The sequence below is a fragment of the Patella vulgata genome, chromosome 5 (assembly GCF_932274485.2).
Source record: "Patella vulgata chromosome 5, xgPatVulg1.2, whole genome shotgun sequence".
Taxonomy (NCBI): Eukaryota; Metazoa; Mollusca; class Gastropoda; family Patellidae; genus Patella; species Patella vulgata.
In genome coordinates this window covers 11861902-11881359 of record NC_065883.2, presented here as the reverse complement: position 1 = coordinate 11881359, position 19458 = coordinate 11861902, and the positions used below count along the sequence as shown (strand labels likewise).

Below are 19458 nucleotides of genomic sequence, written 5' to 3'. Positions count from 1 at the left end.
TCTTCGCTAATTAGTCTGAATGGAAGAGAACAGTAGAACGTTGAACCGCCGTTTATTTCATGATTTTCTTCTACATGACGTATGCTTGTCTTCATTAGCTTGGTTGGTCCAGAAGAAAAAGTTGTTAACCCCATTTCAATATATCCTCCATAGTCGACAAGCAATGTTTAGTTGTGGTACTGTCAGTATTTGCCAATAACATGAAACATTAAAGACAAGACAGGAATAATAACGAGAAAGAATCCAACATTTAGCTCAGGGGATAATCTTGATCTACATTGAATAGGCTGCTTAAATCACATCTATCTGCTGCCTATGCAAGTCATGGGTTTGGTCTTGGGTTTACCAGGTTAACCTTTTAGGGTTTCTCCAGGTATTCCCGTTACCTCCCTAGGGGGGTTGGATAGCTGAATGGTTAGCATGTCCGCGCTGTATCATAAAGTCTCTCATTGAGTCAACTGGCATGGTTTCGATTCTCCGTTGTACGTGGGGAGCCACGATGGCTAGGTGGTTAAGACGCTGGCTCGCTAGCCTGGAGGTCGGGTGTTCGAGCCTGCGTTAGCTGAGAAAGTTCATCTGGATTTTCCAACGTGGTTTCCCCTTGTCAGTGGTGCAGAACGGAGGGCCTGACAAGGACAGCTGTCTCGTCCTTCGGATAAGACGGAAAACCGAGGTCCCGTGTATACATTGGAATGCACGTAAAATATCCCTTGGCAGTTGGAATTCGATATAAGAGTAGGCGATAGTGCCGCTGCCCGGGCAAAATTTCCCTCATAGCACACTGTATGGCGTATGCCCGTCTTCATTAGCCCAGTATAGGAGCAGAACAGTAGGACATTAAACCCCATTTCATTTCATTTCCGTTGTACATGACAAGGAGTAGGGTTGCCTGTCAAACCTCGTGGGTTTTCTCCGTGTCCTCTGTTAAAGTCCTACCACTGTTAAAGTCCCCTATGCGCAAGCGAATTATGGAAATAAAATTGAACAATATGTAAGTCCCGAAATGACCTAGTTTGTGTCGAGTGGAGTTAAACCCAATCTCTATCTCTCTCTCCCTGCCTGGTTACCTCCCACTTCTAAAGCCATGCATGCATTGGAATTATTGAAATTATAATGCCGTAAATTATGTTAGTCTGAAATGAACAGTAAAGGCCTTTTATTATAATCTGACTTTAGAATATGTATTAAATTAAAATTCACCTGAATGACCTCAAATGTCATGGGATGATATTAAATAGCTATCCTGACAATTTTTGTGACTAAATAAGCATGCTATGCCCTGCAGGTAGCTCTGACACGTATAATCATTCAAAATTATCTCCCCCTGAATTCTGGAACTATTATTATCACTGACTTGAAAATAAAGTGAGCAGCAATTTTATTGATGATAGTTTGACAACTTTAAGATCCATTTGCCACTGGCATTACGACTGTTACCACAGCATAATTACATAGAGTGAGAGTGTATTCATATTAAAGATAGCTTCCCACGTACAAACTGGGGGATTTGTGTATATATTTGGACTAAGAACATATTCAAACTAATTAATCTTGTCAAAATTTTTCTTCAAATCCTTCTCAAAACATTGATTTAGTGAGGGAATACCCATGCTATAAAAAAATCTATTAAAAGAAGTCATGTTTGTGTCATTTATTTTTATTTCATGACTAATCTGTATTTAGGAAGGCAAATGTTTGGAACTTTGTGTGCTCTAGTTTGAAAAATAAATTTAGAAAAGATTTAATTCATTATAAATAAGATGGATATTTTTGGCCAATGACAAGATATTCTAGTCAAAAATTTCTATGTACAGGTCACAATTCTATGGAATACAATTACTGCTTACTACTGAACGAAGTTTCGACTAGGCTTCTCTAGTCATTATCAAGCTTGATAATGACTAGAGAAGCCTAGTCGAAACATCGCTCAGTAATAAGCAGTAAGCAGTAATTGTATTCCATAGAATTGTGACCTGTATACTCCAGTTCAATAACTAAATGCCATTGATTGAAACAATTAAAAAATTCAAGTGCCCTGACCTCACGACTACTGCTTTTAATAACTTTACATGTTTCATTTAAAATAAATCTAGGAAGAACAAGAATTTGCTTCCTTTAATTACAATAGAAACTGATGTCTATAAGATAAGATGAAATTGTTTTAAAATTTCTTTGAAGTTTAAATATATTTTGTTGGACATTGTTTTGTATTGTTTTTGTACATGTACACATACAATGTATAAATAGACATTTCCTTTTTATTTAAAATAATGTACCCTACCTTTTATAGACATTTAAGTCGTTAAGCAAATTATTGTTTCAAACATGTATTAAATACAGATCCTTTTGAGAAAATAACAAACAAAGCTGGTCTTGGTTTTGATAAGAAATGGTTCTTTTTAAATACCATACTGGGTCAATTTAGGTGTATTTGACTTTCAAATAAATGTCAAAAGTTGAAATTTTTCTGGTAGAAACAGAAATTCTGTTTAAACATATGATGAATACCAGTTTGAATTTTACTATTTTTATTGCAGATTTTGAGTCCTATTTACGTCAGAAGTTTATTTTGTCAAATGTAGATATAATTTGTGAAGTGCGTAGGGTAGGGGTCTTTTGTAGCAGTGAGAGGAAACCGGAGGACCCGGAGAAAACCCATGGGGGTTGAACCCTTACTCCTTGTCACATACAACTGGGGAATCGAAAACACGCCAGTTGACTCAATGACAGACCTTATGATACAACGCGCATGCTCTAACCATTCAACCTTTTAACCTCCCAAGAAGAATTTTAATCTCTTGTTTATCATCTTATCATATTACAGATAAGTCAATAGTCATTCAGTGATAAGGTTGGATATTTTATTATGTCAGATCTTTAGGCTAATATTATTTACAGGTCAAGGTTTTTATTTAAAAGTTGCATAAATGATGCCGAGAAAGGTGTTTGGTTGGTGTCATGTAGTTTACAGGATATGCTTACCTTTTCTAGAAAACTTGATACTAAGTAGTTCAAACTTGATACCAATTGGTTTGGTGTATGAGAAGGCACATACCTTGGAAACGATCTTGATTAACTAATTGTGAACGAAATGATTCCTTTATCCATGATAAGGGGTGTTGGGTGACTGAATGGTTTCCGTATACGTTAGATCCACAAGGTCTGTCATGGAGTAAAGTGGTATGGTTTTGGTTCCCTGCTTGTACGTGACGAGGAGTAGGGTTGCTGGTCCAACCTGCCGGGTTTTATTCAGGTCCTCCAGTTTCCCCCCCCCCCCACTGCTAAAGACCCCTCCCTATATGCTATTAAACTTATAGATCAGGTTACCCCATTTCTTTCTCCCTCTCTCTATATTCATGTTAAGAGTGCACGCTACTCCTCACAAGGTGTCACTGACCTGAAAAAGTATGACATTATATTTTCACATTTGAGTTGATTGGCATATTTCAGCTCAAGGATATGGACAAATCCATTTTGTCCGCTTACAAAATTTGAAGATGTTGGTCAGAATATTTTTTGCATCAACTTAACTACTGGTATTTTAGACAAACACCAGAAATGTAAAAGACACTTTAGTTTATGTCATGTACCGGGTAGCTTTAACATTGAAGTATGTTGAAATATGAGATCAACTGTGAATAAGTTTAATGTACACAATGGGTGTACATATATAATGAAAAAAAAAATAGGCTTAGGTTAGAATTTCGTTCTATTTATTTTTTTTCCAATTTTTACACTACACTGCAACTTTCTATCATGATGATGGTCTCTCCCAAATCTTTCCCCTCAGATCTTTGAGAAATATTTGAATGTTTATTTACATAGTGAAATGGGAACAATGCAAGTGGAATGTGGACCTCCACTCTTTGTATCTGCTCCTCCCCACCCTTTGTATCTGCCTCTTCCCACCCTTTATATCTGCCTCTCCCCACCCTCCGCATCTTTTGTATCTGCCTCTCCCCATTCTTTATATCTGCCTCTCCCTACCCTCTGCATCTTTTGTATCTGCCTCTCCCCATTCTTTATATTTGCCTCTCCCCACCCTCTGCATCTTTTGTATCTGTCTCTCCTCATTCTTTGTATCTGCCTCTCCCCACTCTTTGTATCTGCCTCTCCCCACTCTTTATATCTGCCTCTCCCCACCCTCCGCATGTTTTGTATCTGCCTCTCCCCACTTTGTATCTGCCTCTCCGCATCTTTTGTACATGTGTCTGTATATATCTAAAGAAAATGAAATGTTTATACTGTGAAATAGCAGATAAAAATAAATCACAACGAATATTAAACATGAAACAGTACAAGTGGGTTGTGCACCCCCACCCCCATTCTTTATATCCACTTCTGTGTTCATTATTCATAGCTAAAAAAAAATTAATTATCAATACACTTTATATACTGTAGTGACATAGCAAATAAATTACAAAAAACTGATGACTCGACATAAATGAATATTAAACCACGAAACACTCAATGTGGGGCTGAGCAGTGTGCACCTCCCAACCCCCCACCCCTTGTATCCACCCCCCGGTGTATATAATTTCCAGCTAAATAGAAATATTTGAATGTTTTTGTGTTCCTTCGTTCATTGATCCAGAAGTGACCTAGTTACAAGAAATGTAAGAATGTTATGAAAGAGAGGTTCTACACGTCTGTACGTTGTTGTGTACGACTGACTTGACTATTGATCCTCCTCGGGTCGTTTTCTTAATCAGGATTCAGTTTTGATTTATAAACAGGTTGTTCAACTTGTGTACAGATCGTGGACTTTCTGTGTATCGGCTTTCAAGATTTATGCCATAAATAAACACTTTGTTTATAAACATTCTTGATAGCCTCTAAAACGTCTGTTTCTAAGTATGCTCCATTTTTTTTTCTGGAATTATTGTGTGGAAATACAGGACATATGAATGTTGAGTGTTTTTGGTAAATTTTGTATTGGTATAGAGCTTAATAGACCATTTTGATTTGACTCAGGATTAAGCCTGTTTCAGGCCTGATGAATTTTTCTCTGGACTGCCATTTAGGCAGAAATACCGTTTAGTAAGTAAACTATTTTATCTCTGCACATTCACAGCAAGTAATCATGGTCTTTTCACTTTTTTGCGGATATTATAATGGTTTTGATTTAATGTCTGAAGGAATTAACTTTCTATAAGTAAGTAATTTGTTTTTTCTCGCATTTTCATTTAATGTACAAAGAATTAAGTTGAATTGAGTAAGCCATTTTTTCATGACTATTATTAATCATGGTCTTTTCATTTTTTTGCGGAATTTGTAATGTTTTTGATTAAGTACGAAGGTATTAACTTACTATAAGTAAGTCATTTTTGCTTTTCTTGCATTTTATAATGGTTTTCATTTATTGTACAAAGAATTAAGTTGAATTGATAAGCTATTTTTTCTAGGATGTTCGAAGAATTAACTTTCAGAAAGTAAATCAGGATTTTTTATCCTCCGATGTTGCAATTTTTTTGTTCGTTTTAATGTTCGAAGAATTATCTTTCAGTAAATAAAACTTTTTTGCCTCTATTCATATTGACAGGAAATATATGTAGTCTTTTCATTTCTGTCAGTGAAATAAAATGTTTTTGATTGTATGTAGGCAGAATTATTATTCAGCATTCAGTGAGTCGGCTATTTTTTTCTCTCTATTTATATCCACAGCAAATAATCGTGGGATTTTCATATACATGAATACATGTTTTTAATTATCATTGCACTGATATGTGTAGAATTCACAACGCCTGCTGAATAATCATACTGAATGATTGCCATGTAATATTGTATAGAAAATTGGCAATGAATGAATTATTATATGAAATTACGAGATAGTGTAAGACCATTTGTTCGTTATTTTGTAGTGTGCGTGACCTTTTTAGTATTATGAAGTGCAACTTGCCATATTTATTACATAGATTTTGTTAATGAATTCTAGTCTCGATAGACTCTGGTTAGCTTTGAACCCATGTAGCTACATGTAGTAAGTCAAGTTGTGACATGTTTTTGTACGTTGTTGGCAAGCCTGTCACGGGCATGTTCTGGCACCAAATTCAAAATGTCCATTACTAGTGCATCACTATATGATGTTTTGCCAGATACATGTAAAACTCAAATCATAATTCAGTTTTCTTTCATTTGTACAAAGGAAACTTCAGTCGTGGAGACCTTGTAGAAAACCTTTAAGAATATACAGTCTACCCTTAAAGGGACAATAACACTCTTGCTGGCTTGACAGCTCCAGAAAATAAATAATAGCCTTATTCTAAGTACAAGATGTTTAAGTGTCCTACCTATTGTGTAAATTATCTATTAAATCCTATTTTACTTGTCCAGAGGGTTCGATATATTTTTAAATCCAAGTCACATTTGAAAAGGTTTACGTTAGGCTTTTCAAATCACTGAGTTGAATTTTTCCAATTTTATAAATTAGATGTGTTAAGATGAAATTTGTATCATCAATTAATTGGAATATTGTAAAATAGTGCAATTTGTTGACCAGAATAAAGATTGGGACATATTATTCAGTTACAACAAGAGTGGTATTGAGCCTTTAACACCAATCATGTATAAGCATGGGATTGAAACTGCCATTTGTAAAGAACAAAGAAAAGCATATCCTACAAGACAAGGAAGAAGTAAAAGATAAAATCATAACAATAAAAACTGTGTAGAACGGACTAATCGGGCGTAATATACTCGTATTTCACCCAAAATATTGATTTGAATTTACAATAAAAGATTTAAAAATTGAATTTAAATCACTTTACATAACATTCATATTACATTACTATGAGTTTTTAAACTCATTTTCATCTATTTTAAGGTTTCGAAAAATAGAGCCATGCACCCTTTAAAGTATAAAAATAGTGCAAACATCTATACCTAATCATAGGACCAAAATCACAATCTTATGGTTGACAGGCAGATTATTGATCAGACATCTCCCCCCCCCCCCATTCATGAAACCTATATGTACCTTTTGTTCATGTCATATTCTATTGGAAATCAGATTATTTATCAGACATATTCCCCCTTCTATTCATAAAAACCTATATGCACCTTTTTGTTCATTTCAGATTCTATTGGAAATCAAATTATTTATCAGACATATTCCCCCTTCTATTCATGAAACCTATATGCACCTTTTTGTTCATGTCACATTCTATTGGAAATCACCTATAAATTATAAATATATTTTATTAACAAATACAATAGTGCGTCCATATCTATAACCACAATCTTATCAATAACATGCAGATATGACATTCTCCCCTCTCCCTATACAGTGCAGTTATGCATTGTATTGGAAATCTCCTATAAATTATAAATATGATGTTTTGTTATTGCTACCCAGACAAGAATTAATTTCAAGACTTTCACACAAGCCTGCAATTAGCTTCAAGTCTTTCATGATAGACGTCAGACAAGCCTACAATTTCCTGCGAGTCTTTCACTGTAGAATGAATGGAATGTATACATGTAACAATAGGTTTATTAAATATACATACAACCCAACCTAACAATTATACTATATTTAAACACAATCGTCATTCATTTGTCAATTACCATTCACTGAAACACAAAACAACTAGTATAGAATGTCACGTTTAATTTCTATTGTACAAATGCATACTGATAATTGGTAGCTATCTGACCTTATCTGAAAGTGAAAGGTTTAAAAATATTGTGGGGGTTGGATGGCCAAATGGTTAGCACGTGGCGTTGTATCATAAAGTTTGTTATTGAGTGAACTGGTATGTTTTCTATTCCCCAGTTGTACATGACAAGGAGTAGGGTAGCCAGTCCAACCTTGTGGGTTTTTTCCGGGTCCTCCGGTTTCCTCCCACTGCTTAAGACCCCTACGTGCATGCGAATTATTGAAATAAAATTGAACCATATATTAGTCCCGAAATGAGTGAACGTTAAACTCATCTCTCTCTCTCTCTCTTAAAAAAAAATATTGTAGTTCCTGAATGGTTAGTATGTGCGCGTTGTATCATAAGGTCTGTTATTGAGTGAACTGGTGCGGTTTTGATTTCCTCCCTTACTCTCTCTCTCTCTCTTTCTCTCCCTCCCTTAAAAATATTGTAGTTTGGGTATTAAGATTTCCTGTCTTTGATTTGTCAAAGATTTGCCATATAGCGATACGAGGGGAAAATGCAACACAATGATTGGGATTCATCAAACATTATTTATTCCTGGGTAATCTTCTAGATTGCTTTAAAATGGAACTATGGGTCTTTTCCCAATGAAATATAGTAAATAACTATTATGCGAAAGAAATAAACATTTATATATTTTCTATTGGATATGAAAGTGTATTATAAATCACATAAATATACAAGTTTTTACAGCTGAATATATGAAACTAAAAAACTATTATCTGTAGAGAGTCTTTTATATGACGGTATCAGGAATCTACAATTGTTGGCATAGCTTTCCAGTAAGAGTGTAAATCACTGAATTCCCAAAAGATACGACCATAATTGATAGCCGATATTAACTAAGACAAATTGCTGTTTTGTGGCTGCTCACTACATGCATAATATATAAACATCACAAATTGTTGGATACAACATAGAAATGGACTACCGGTAATATAGACAAGGGAAATAAAACATAAAACCCCCCAAAATGATTTGCATGGAGACACTATGTCTCAGTGATATGCAAAACTTAGTCAGCTAGTTATAAGAGTTTTATGTGCAGCTAGATCGAGATTAAAATTTACATGAAAAAATCTGCATCTGTGTACTCTGTGTGTTTTGAAATGTAGACCATTTGATTCATTTCAGAACTCTATTTTATATTTTACTGGACCTCACCATGCCAATTGATATACAACTCTTCTAATTAAGCAAAGACTTCATAACCTGACTCCCTGCTTATCATAGAATGCCGAATGACAGTCGTTTTCAACTTATGTACATCTTAGTGTAGAAAATCAGAAACATGAAGACAAAACAAAATAAAGATAAAATTATTTTTAATTAGACCCAGGATATAACCAAACTAAATTAATAATATAGCATTGGGCGACCTTTTAACATACAGGTGATTCATTGATTGTTTTAATACCAGTGGTCTATTATGTTTTTATCCCTAGTGCCGGTTTATATGTAGATAATATCAGTTGTATATTATCTATTTAATCTAATATGGTATATTAGTAACCCATGATAATTATATGATTAACATTTATTACTTGTTATCAATGAATGTTACATTATTAATGACTGTGATATTTAAACAGTTGACAAATTATACAGTATTTAGATCTCTAGTTTTTAAATAGATATTATGAAATTTGTTTGTTTGTGTTTCTTCTATTATGAGGTCTTGTCCTTAAATCTTAAATTCCTGATTCACCATTTAAAGATACATTATGGGAGATTAGAAAAAAGAGCTGGCAGTTCTCACTATAATAATAGTTAAAAACTAGATAATGTAAAGGGAATTTGCTGAAAATTAATCCACTCTGAACCAAGATTTTAGCGATTGAATTTTCGGTCTAGCCTCAACCATCATTACATGTACTAATGTCGGTACGATAAAAAACATAGCCTCGATTATCCATTTCATGATTAAATCATGAAATGGAAGTTGAACAGCAAAACGGAACCTAATCCAATAAACATTGCATGCTAGCAATGAGATCGAGAGTTGATTATGGTCTGGAGAAGTTAATTAATGTCTAATTAATAAATTAGATAACATTTCAGGCCTAAAGAAAGACCTGCAATAGGAAGATTTAGCTCTTGTATAATGTACGTTTAAGCAAACTACAATAATGTGTAAGATGAATTCCTAATAATAGGAATATTGGTCCAATAATGATTCAGTTATTTTCAGTATTTACAAAGATATGTGGAATTGAAATCCATCGATCTATGCTGCTTGCTTTGCAGTGTGATAGACATGTTTTAAATCTAATTGAATCCAAACTGGAACATTATCTAGCATTGGTATTTTGATTTTATTTTCTTAATTAAATGTAAATAATCATTCTGAGTATGTATTAACGTAGATTAGGGTCTTTGTTAGTAGTGTGTGAAAACCCAAAAAATTAGTTGAGGCAACCCAGCAAATGTTGTTGTTCTTAGTGTTTAATGTCTGCTTCCACCGAAGGTAATATCACAGACAAGTTGTCTTATTTTCATTTTTATTATCTTAGCGCTCACGTGGGTTCTTTCCTGTGGGTGGAAATCGGAGTACCCGAAGTAAACTCATGAGGTTGAGAAGGCGCCCCTATCTCCAAGCCACAAACGGTCACAACAGGGATCGAAACCACAACCGCAAGCCAGAGGTGACCGACCAGCTAGAGGATTTTGCTCATTTTATAGTGTGAGATAATATGGATTAGATTGTATATATTTTGTAAAGACAATGAGATGACTTGAAATAAGAGTATATGAAGCATATAAAGCTATTGATCCTATGTCGACTAGAGTAGAACTATTGTTATACCTGATGCTGTTCGATTGATTACCTGTCCTATAGCTACCTGTACAACAATACCTGTTGACGCAGACAATACACGACATTACCTGTATATATATACTGTAACATATTATAATCTATATTTAACATAGTTTATAATCTGTGTGATGAACATGTTTACTACATCATATATAACTCATTAACAAAACCAGGGGGGTTGGATGGTCGAATGGTTAGCACGCGCGCGCTGCGATGTATCATACGGTCTGTCAATGAGTCAACTGACAGGGTTTCGATTCCCCGGTTGTACGTGACAAGGAGTAGGGTTGCCTGTCCAACCTCATGGGTTTTCTCCGGGTCCTCCGGTTTCCTCCCACTGCTAAAGACCCCAACGCGCAAGCGAATTATTGAAATAAAATTGAACCATGTGTTAGTCCCGAAATGATCTAGTTTGTGTCGAACGATCATTGAACTTCATCTTGCTCTCGCTCACCGAATAGGATTTTTACATCATTTTATATTTTGTCACTTCCAGTTTCAGTTGAACATGTACATTGTACCCTGAAACTGTATATATATATATATATATATAATAACTTGTTCAATTATTAATGAATATGTACTTGATCACACTTTTATTCTGTAAAATACTGAATCACTGACCTACATTTTATTGAGTAAATATCGAGGAAATGAACAAATTATTAACTGTGTATTATGTGGAATCTCGAGTATTGAAATTATCCTGGGAAAGCATTGCATTTTACAAGATAAATATTTTACTGGATCTTTGAAACATTTTGCTGGTTAATTGATACTTCCAAAAATCTGTTTGTTTGTTTGGTGAGTTAACTGGTTTCTAGACAAATGGGGTTTTTTTAAAGAGGGGATGAGTAGCGTATTAGATATTGATAAAAGCTTAAATTGAAATTATGTTTGAAAAGTATACATTATAAGTGCTGCTATGAGTATTATTATCATCATAGGATTTTGTGGATAACAAATTGAAGTTTATGTAATGCGTTGAGGAGTTTTTTGTTTACATGAATTTATGACTGTAAATTAGTTCATTTAGGCCAGGGCCCTGTTTCTTGAAATCTTAACTACAGATAAAATCCAAATTTTAGTAAATACTCCAATTTTGATTGGCTAAGAACTAAAATCAATCTAATATTATCCAATGAAAGTACTAAAATTTGGATTTTATCTTAGTTTAAATTTCGTGAAACAGGCACCAGACCAATAGAATTTTGTCCTTTGGGAAATTTTGCTTCCTCTGGGAAGTTGGTTGGCCGAGGAGTCTAATGTGTTCACTATACATCTTAAAGCCTGCTATGTATGCAAGTCATGTGTTTGATCCCCAGTTTAAATGTGACAGAATCAGACCGTTGCCCAATCTCATGGATTTTCTCCAAAAAACTCCAGTTTTCTCTGATTTTTTAAATGACTTGTCTGTAAGCAGATTTTAAAAATAATGTATATCTTAACCCCGAAATGAACTTGCACACAATAATACATTTAAGAATAATTTCTGGGATTGGCTTGCAGTTTTGTTTAATGTCAAATTCTGCTGTCTTACTTGTGCATAAAATATACATGTATCTGATGTTTATACGATATAGACATTATTTATATTTTCCCACAGTTTAAAGTACGCAAAAAAAATTATCTTGGATAATAAATAAACGTTGTTCTGCTCTGATTGCCACAAACAAACTAGTATCTATTCATTGTATAATAACATTTTACCTACAACATATACATGTAGGTTATGAATATAAATAAGCTCACCTATTTCACCACGTCAAAACAAAACGATAAAAATTTAGTAGTCACAATACTATCGCAATATATCTCCCTTTAAATGATATAATTACAGTTATCCTAGCTGAGATCAACAATAAATATTCAGTTTCTATTAGAATATATTGATTTGGCATTTAATTTCCGATACAGGTACACAAAAAAATCACCCTCCATAAAATCCTGGTGTTTTTCGACATTCTTACTTCATACTTATGTATATTCGTAAATGGTATCATAGAAAACGTATTTAAAACAATACCGTGAAAAGGAGTAGGGTTGCCTCTCCAACCTCGTGGGATTTCTCCGGGTCCTCCGGTTTCCTCCCAGTCCCACTGCTAAAGATCCCTATGGGCAAGCGAATTATGGAAATAAAATTGAACCATATGTTAGTCCCAAAATGACCCTCATTTGTGTCGAGTGGACGTTACACCTCATTTCTTGTCTCTCTCTATTTAAAACAATACATTATCAATAGTACCACATTGTATTATCAAAAAAGATTCTGTTACTGGTACAAAAATTATTTAAATTGATCAATTCTAACGTAAGTTATGTCCATTTGAAGTTTACATTGGTTTCTAATTATGGAACCAGTGCTCATTCACCGAGCCACTGTTAAAACTGTGCACTTTTTTTTTGTCTCTGGCTTGTACCTTGAAATATAAATCTATATTCCAAAATGTCCCGGGTTAGATTCTATCGAATTTAATTTCTGTGGAGAACAAAATGACAGCAGATTTATTGCATAGTCAACAGCATACATGTAAAACTAAGAAAATTTCAATTCCACATATCTTTGTAAATACTGAACAGAAGTGAACCATTTTTGAACTGATATTCCTATTAGAAATTCAAATTTCACAATATTGTAGTTTCCAAGTGATTCCTAGATCTTAAAATGGCGCCTGACAAGGACAGCTGTCTAATTGTTCGGATGGTACGAAAAACAGGGGATGTAAAAGATCCCTTGGCAGTTGGAATTCGATGTAAGAGTAGGCCATAGTGCCACTGCCTGGGCAAAATTTCCTTCATAGCACACTGTATGGCTTATGCCCATCTTCATTAGCTCAGTAGGAGCAGAACAGTAGGACGTTAAATCCAATTTCATTTCACTTAGAATGGCACAAACCAGCCCATTATTTATGGTGTTTGTTTTAATACTTAGGGTTTCTTAATTATATAGCAGTAATCTTTACATACATATATGATATATCATGCTGACTCTGAATGAAATTAATCTACCTGAAATGTATTATTTAGATTCATATTTCCATCACACAATTGTCAATTCATGCAAAATTAAATAATATTATTCTACTACACAGATTTAGACTCATATTTCCATCACACAATTTTCATTTCATGCAAAATTAGATAAAATTAATTAAGTAGAGATATAGAATTTAAAGATACATTATGGCAATGGGAGATAAGATAAAGAGCTGGCAGTTTTCATTATAATAGTTAAAAACTAGATAATGTAAAGGTAATTTGCTGAAAATTACAGTCAAATTGATCCACTATGAGCCGAGAATTAAGCAATTGAAATTTGGGCCTAGCCTCGATCATCATTACTAAAGTCTGTACTATAAATTATGAATGGAAGTCGACCAGCAAATGGGATTATAATCCATTAAATATCGCAAGCTAACGATGCCATCGAGAGTTGATTATGGTCTGGATAAGTTAATTAATGTCTAATTAATAATTTAGATAACATTTCAGGCCTAAAGAAAGACCGGCAATAGGCAGATTTAGCTCTTGTATGTTTAAATAAAATTATTTTTACTGTACAGATTTAGACTCATATTTCAATCACACAGTTTTCAAATTTAATTCATGTAAAATTAGATAAAACTAATTAAGGAAAGATACAAGATTTAATGGAGATAGAATGAAGTAATGAAAATCTTTTTTCCTGTTCTTGGTCATTTTTAAAATCTCATTTTACTTGAAAACAGTAAGCTTTCTGTGAAAGTATCTATCACCATGGCTACCTGTATCGAATCAGAATGAATAGCTTTTCTAACAACAGTATGTCTCTAATGACTGATGTAGGAACTAATGATCAGAGATTAGTACATCACAGAATAGATTTAGAAGCTATCCTAGCTTATTAATTCTAGTTCATTATTTAACCATTACATAGCATTGATTAGGTTACCCAGTAAATGGACTTTTGTATAGGATATGATTGTTAAAGATGTATTCCTCTCAGGTTATTTAGGTCATTAATTGCACCCTCAAATTTTGCTTTTGTAGAAACACTTGTAAATTGGTTGTACTGTAGTTGATTCCGACCTTGTAATCTTGGAGGTGTTTGTAAAGTTAAACATATTGTGCACCAGTGAGTAAGACGTAGGCTCACTAACCCAGAGGTCACGTGTTCGTCGTGGTTCCCCCTTGTCTGTGGTGTAGGACGGAGAGTCTGGTAAAGACAGCTGTCTAGTCATTCAGATGGAACAAAAAAACAAGGTCCCATTGGCGTGCACGTTAAAGAACCCATGATAGTTGGAATTCGAAATAAGAGTAGGTTGTAGCCCCTCTGTCTGGGCAAAATTCCCACATAGCACACTGTTTGGTGTATGCCCATCTTCATTAGCCCAGTCAGAGTAAGACGTTAAACCTCATTCAAAATTTATGATCATATAGATGTTTGTCGAACATTGTTAAAAGGAAACTTATTGAGGTTGATCTGGACTTTATGATCATAGAGATTTTTGTCACACATTAAATAATCTGTTGTATTACGGTCACTTCAATTGTAAGATGAATGAATGAGTACAAAGACACTGATAATAGTGATATACCAATGACCAAACAATGGTTGACAGTGTGTAATAATTAACTTATTCCATTTGTTATGCGCTTATTATAGTAATTTTTTAGTATGTGCTTATTATAGTTATTTTTTAGTATGTAAGTTGAGTCATTGGAATTATACTTCTAATATTTTGATGAAGGGAATATATCTTTAAGGAGAAAGAATATAGCTTGATTTGACCAGATAGATTTTACGACCTGTCTGCCTCTGGTCCTTTATGGCTGTGTTTACGTACATTTACCTGCAATTTAACTTAAGTCAGCAAGATAAGCGAACTTAGAAAACATATGCCTTCTGAAATACAGGTAGCAAGCTCGGGGTTTTTTTTTCTGTTTTTTAACTGATTTTTTTGCAACACCTTTACGTTGAGATGACAAAGTTCCTTTAAGCGTCTGAAGGGCATATAAAAAAAACGACTGGTAGTCTGTGATTGTGAAGGGAATTTCAGACCGGTGGCCTATTATTACTATAATGGTGTTTTCGTTCATATTGGATTAAAGACATTTCCTGAAAAACCTTGAATTAATCCTACAATTTACCCTGAAGCTTTTTAATCAAAACCCAAACTTTTCTGTTCACATTGAAAAAAAAAGACCAAGTATCCCAAACTGATTGCATCCCAGTCCGGTCTCTTTTATCACAAATTTTTGACGGATTATTTAGCACAACAATTCTGTTATATTTTATTGTTATTGAAAATTCATGTATGCGTTTATGTATGATCTTATCGTCATTTAATAAATGACATTTTTACACTGATTAGATTGTGTCGTGTCTGGTTGTAATTATTGGGATGGTGAACACAAATGGATTATTTGTCGCAACTTCTCGAACTAAATCTCAGTAATATTAATTATGATATTATGGACAGGTTGATTTTATTAAGAATATTTACATATGAAATGAAATGAGGTTTAACGTCCTACTGTTCTGCTCCTAACTGGGCTAATGAAGACGGCATACGCCCTAAGGGAAACTTTGCCCGGACAGCAGCACTACGACCTACTCTTATGTCGAATTCTAACTGTCAAGGGATCTTACCCACTTAGCTACGGTGATCCCCCATTTACATAATGAAGGAGACATAAAAAAGGTAAAAAGGAGACATAAAAAAGGTTCTATGTAAAAATGACACTTTAAAACACAGTGTAAAAATTTGTGAAAACGCTAGATTGAAGATGGTCCTGCACATCCGACATCATATGTTGATTGTGGGTAAGGGTTAGGCTTGGTCCAGGGTTAGGGTTAGTGCTAGCCCTGTTTACATCTCGAGACTTTGACGAAATCTGTATGTCCAAACCGTTACCCTAACCCGCAATCCAAATGTGCTAAAATTAGTAAAATGTGCAATACCGTCTCCGATTTAGCATTCGTCTAAAATTTGCTGTCGTATGAAGAGGGGTCGGATCATCTTTTTCCTTTGTCATTGTGAATAACAGGTTGATTGTCACAATTTCCTGAACTATATCTCAATATTAATACAACTTAAATTTAGAAACAGGTTGTTTTTGTCTGGATGTGATTGATGTGAATGTAAGTTTATAGTAATCGTAGATTAAGTACTATTAGGGTAAGACTATTAATTACCAAATCTGATGAATAACATTAAGTCTGAATGATCGTATATAAAGCTAATCAGACGCAATCAAATTGTTATTCCACCGTTCATTGTCTGTTTCTGTCTTTTTGGCGTTTCTTTTTTCTCATTTCATCTGACCCCTTAACTACAAGTCGTCTGCTCCGTACAAACCTAATTACTCACCAGCAATAAATTTATTGTTCATTTTCTCTCCAGACTCCTTCCGTAATCTTAACGTCTGCTTGATCAATGGGATTGCGAAAGATTCGCTCAACTTACGATATTCCTCTTGTATTTTTCAGGAGATTCTACGTCAATAATATCATGCAAAGCCTAAAGAGAAGGTTGAGTTTTCGGAAAAAGAAAGACCATGTACCAGAATGTTCAAAACCTCATCAATGGCAAGAAGATGAAAAGAAAGTTCGAGAGGGAACATGTAGTTTCCAAGTCCGAGTAAGTGGATATTTAATTATTTTATGCTATAAAATGATAGTTAATTTGGGGATCAGGTTGGTAGCAACTGTGAGTACTTTTCCTTTAGGACAATCCTTCAGAGGCATTTAGTAACTGTATAGAGAAATAAACTATAACTCATACTTTTGAAGAACAATTACTAATTTATTTTCAAAATGAAATGAAATGAAATGGGGTTTAATGTCCTACTGTTCTGCTCCTATACTGGGCTAATGAAGACGGGCATACGCCATAAAGTGTGCTATGAGGGAAATTTTCCCGGGCAGTGGCACTATCGCCTACTCTTATATCGAATTCCAACTGCCAAAGGATCTTTTACGGGCATTCCAATGTTTACACAGGACTTCGGTTTTTCGTCTCATCCGAAGGACTAGACAGCTGTCCTTGTCAGGCCCTCCGTCCTGCATCTCTGACAAGGGGAAACCATGTCGGAAAATCGGGATGAACTTTCTCGGCCAATGCAGAGATCGAACACCCGACCACCAGGCTAGAGAGCCAGCGTCTTACCCACCTAGCCACCGTGGCTCCGAATTCATTTTCATGCAACTACAGTAACAAATGTGAAGGTCAGTTACAACAAATCAGAAATCATGCAGGACAACAACAAGATTCTTCTAGAGGATTTAGTGCTTGCTTTAAAACGTTGAGAGAATACTCTGAAATGTCAGCCATATAGTACCGGTAATTGTCTTGCTTAAATGTGTGTTATAGTTTTAACATCTAGAACAATTGTAAACTCTTAAGAAAAAAAGTTATGTGGATACATACATTTCCTGCCTCCCTCCCTTCCTTCTCCCCTCCCCCTCTTCTCAGAGACATAATTGGATCTCTAACAAACTGTAACAACTGAAAATAATCAATGGACCTTTTATTAAATACAAGACTATCCAAATACAATACTTACTCAATACTTATCAAATATTATACTCTTAAGGTATTAAATTTAAAGTACATATTATATAGGAATGGATATTTCTTTGCTCAAGATGTTTTCATACTTCAAGCCAAAGGGGATCCAAGAATAGCATTGATTATTGAACTTGTGGGATTGATAAGTGCTGTCGTATTTCAATAGGGGCTAAGAATAGAATTGAATTGTTCATTTATTGAACTCTTATCTTTTGAAATTGATAGTATTATTTTCTTACTTCACAATGATCCCGGAATTGACATGGATTTTTCATTTATCGAACTCATGGACTTTTCGAATTAAGTGTATGTTTTTTAATTGTGATTCATGCAGATCGAAGACTAGAATTAAATATTTCATTTCTTACTTCATGCGGAATTATGGTGGCCAAATGATTTAATGTGTGCGCTTTAAATCATAAGGTCTTGTCATTGAGTCAAGTGGCGTAGTTTCGATAACCTTTGCATGACAAGGAGTGGGGTTGCCTGTTCAATCTCATTGGCTTTCTCGGTTTTTCAGGGTCCTCCAGTTTCCTCCCAGTCCCAATACCGCCTTGTCATCAAAATTTATAATAAAATAAAGTAATTTCTGCTTGTTCATATTTCCCAAGATCAAGGGAAGCAACTCTATTGAAGGTTTCTTGATAACAGGAAATGAAGACTAGACTCGACTATCAAGTACGTAACCATGAGAAACACTATTGACAACCACAAACGGCAGTGGATAACCAAATAAAGATGGCAACACTTTTGTTGTCATCTGTCTGTTTTACGATCAAAACGCCTTATCTTTCCCCGAGAAATATGACTGCGAGAGAGATGATATGGGATATTCTCCAAGGGTAGATTGAGGCTGCAGACTTCGATTTAAATTGCCAGCGAAATCCATGCTTTAACAATGAGTACGATATCGATATCAAGTAGATCTAATGGTTGCCAAAATAAAATCCACCGGATTTGAAAGTATTTTCCAAGGAGTTAATGTAGATAGATGAAAAACAAGCTAGGTTTTGACAAAATAAAAAAAAAAAAAAAAAAAAAAAACGCCCTCCCACATTAATTTTTTTGAAAGGATTGTCTGATATCCAGAATATTTTTTTGTGTGGCCTAACTTGTTGAATTGATCTTACATGTTTTGTTTCCTTACTTCTCAGGGGATCCAATAATAAACTTGTTGAATTGTTCATTAAGTTAATTCCGTCTTCATTAGCCCAGTAGGACGTTAAACACAATTTCATTTCATTTCATTAATTTAAAACCGTCTTCCTTAGCTCAGTAGGACGTTAAACCCCATTTCATTTCATTAAGTTAACTATATATCATGTAGAATTAATAGTATCGTTTTCGTCTTTCTAGGGGATCTGAGAAAAGAAAGACTTAAATTGTTCATTTATTTCACTCTAAGTTTTGTAATTGAGTGTCGTTT

General features: G+C 34.4%; 1 protein-coding gene across 3 annotated transcripts in view; it reads left to right on the top strand.

Moving 5' to 3' along the window:
* LOC126822229 (protein numb) overlaps window positions 1–19458 on the top strand; it is a 76398-nt gene that overhangs the window by 17276 nt on the left and 39664 nt on the right. For all 3 annotated transcript variants that reach the window (XM_050550992.2, XM_050550990.2, XM_050550989.2), the window contains exon 2: window positions 16952–17102. In XM_050550992.2, the coding sequence (XP_050406949.2) occupies window positions 16974–17102 (129 nt within the window). In that variant the 5' untranslated portion in view covers window positions 16952–16973. The remainder of the gene's footprint in view (window positions 1–16951; window positions 17103–19458) is intronic.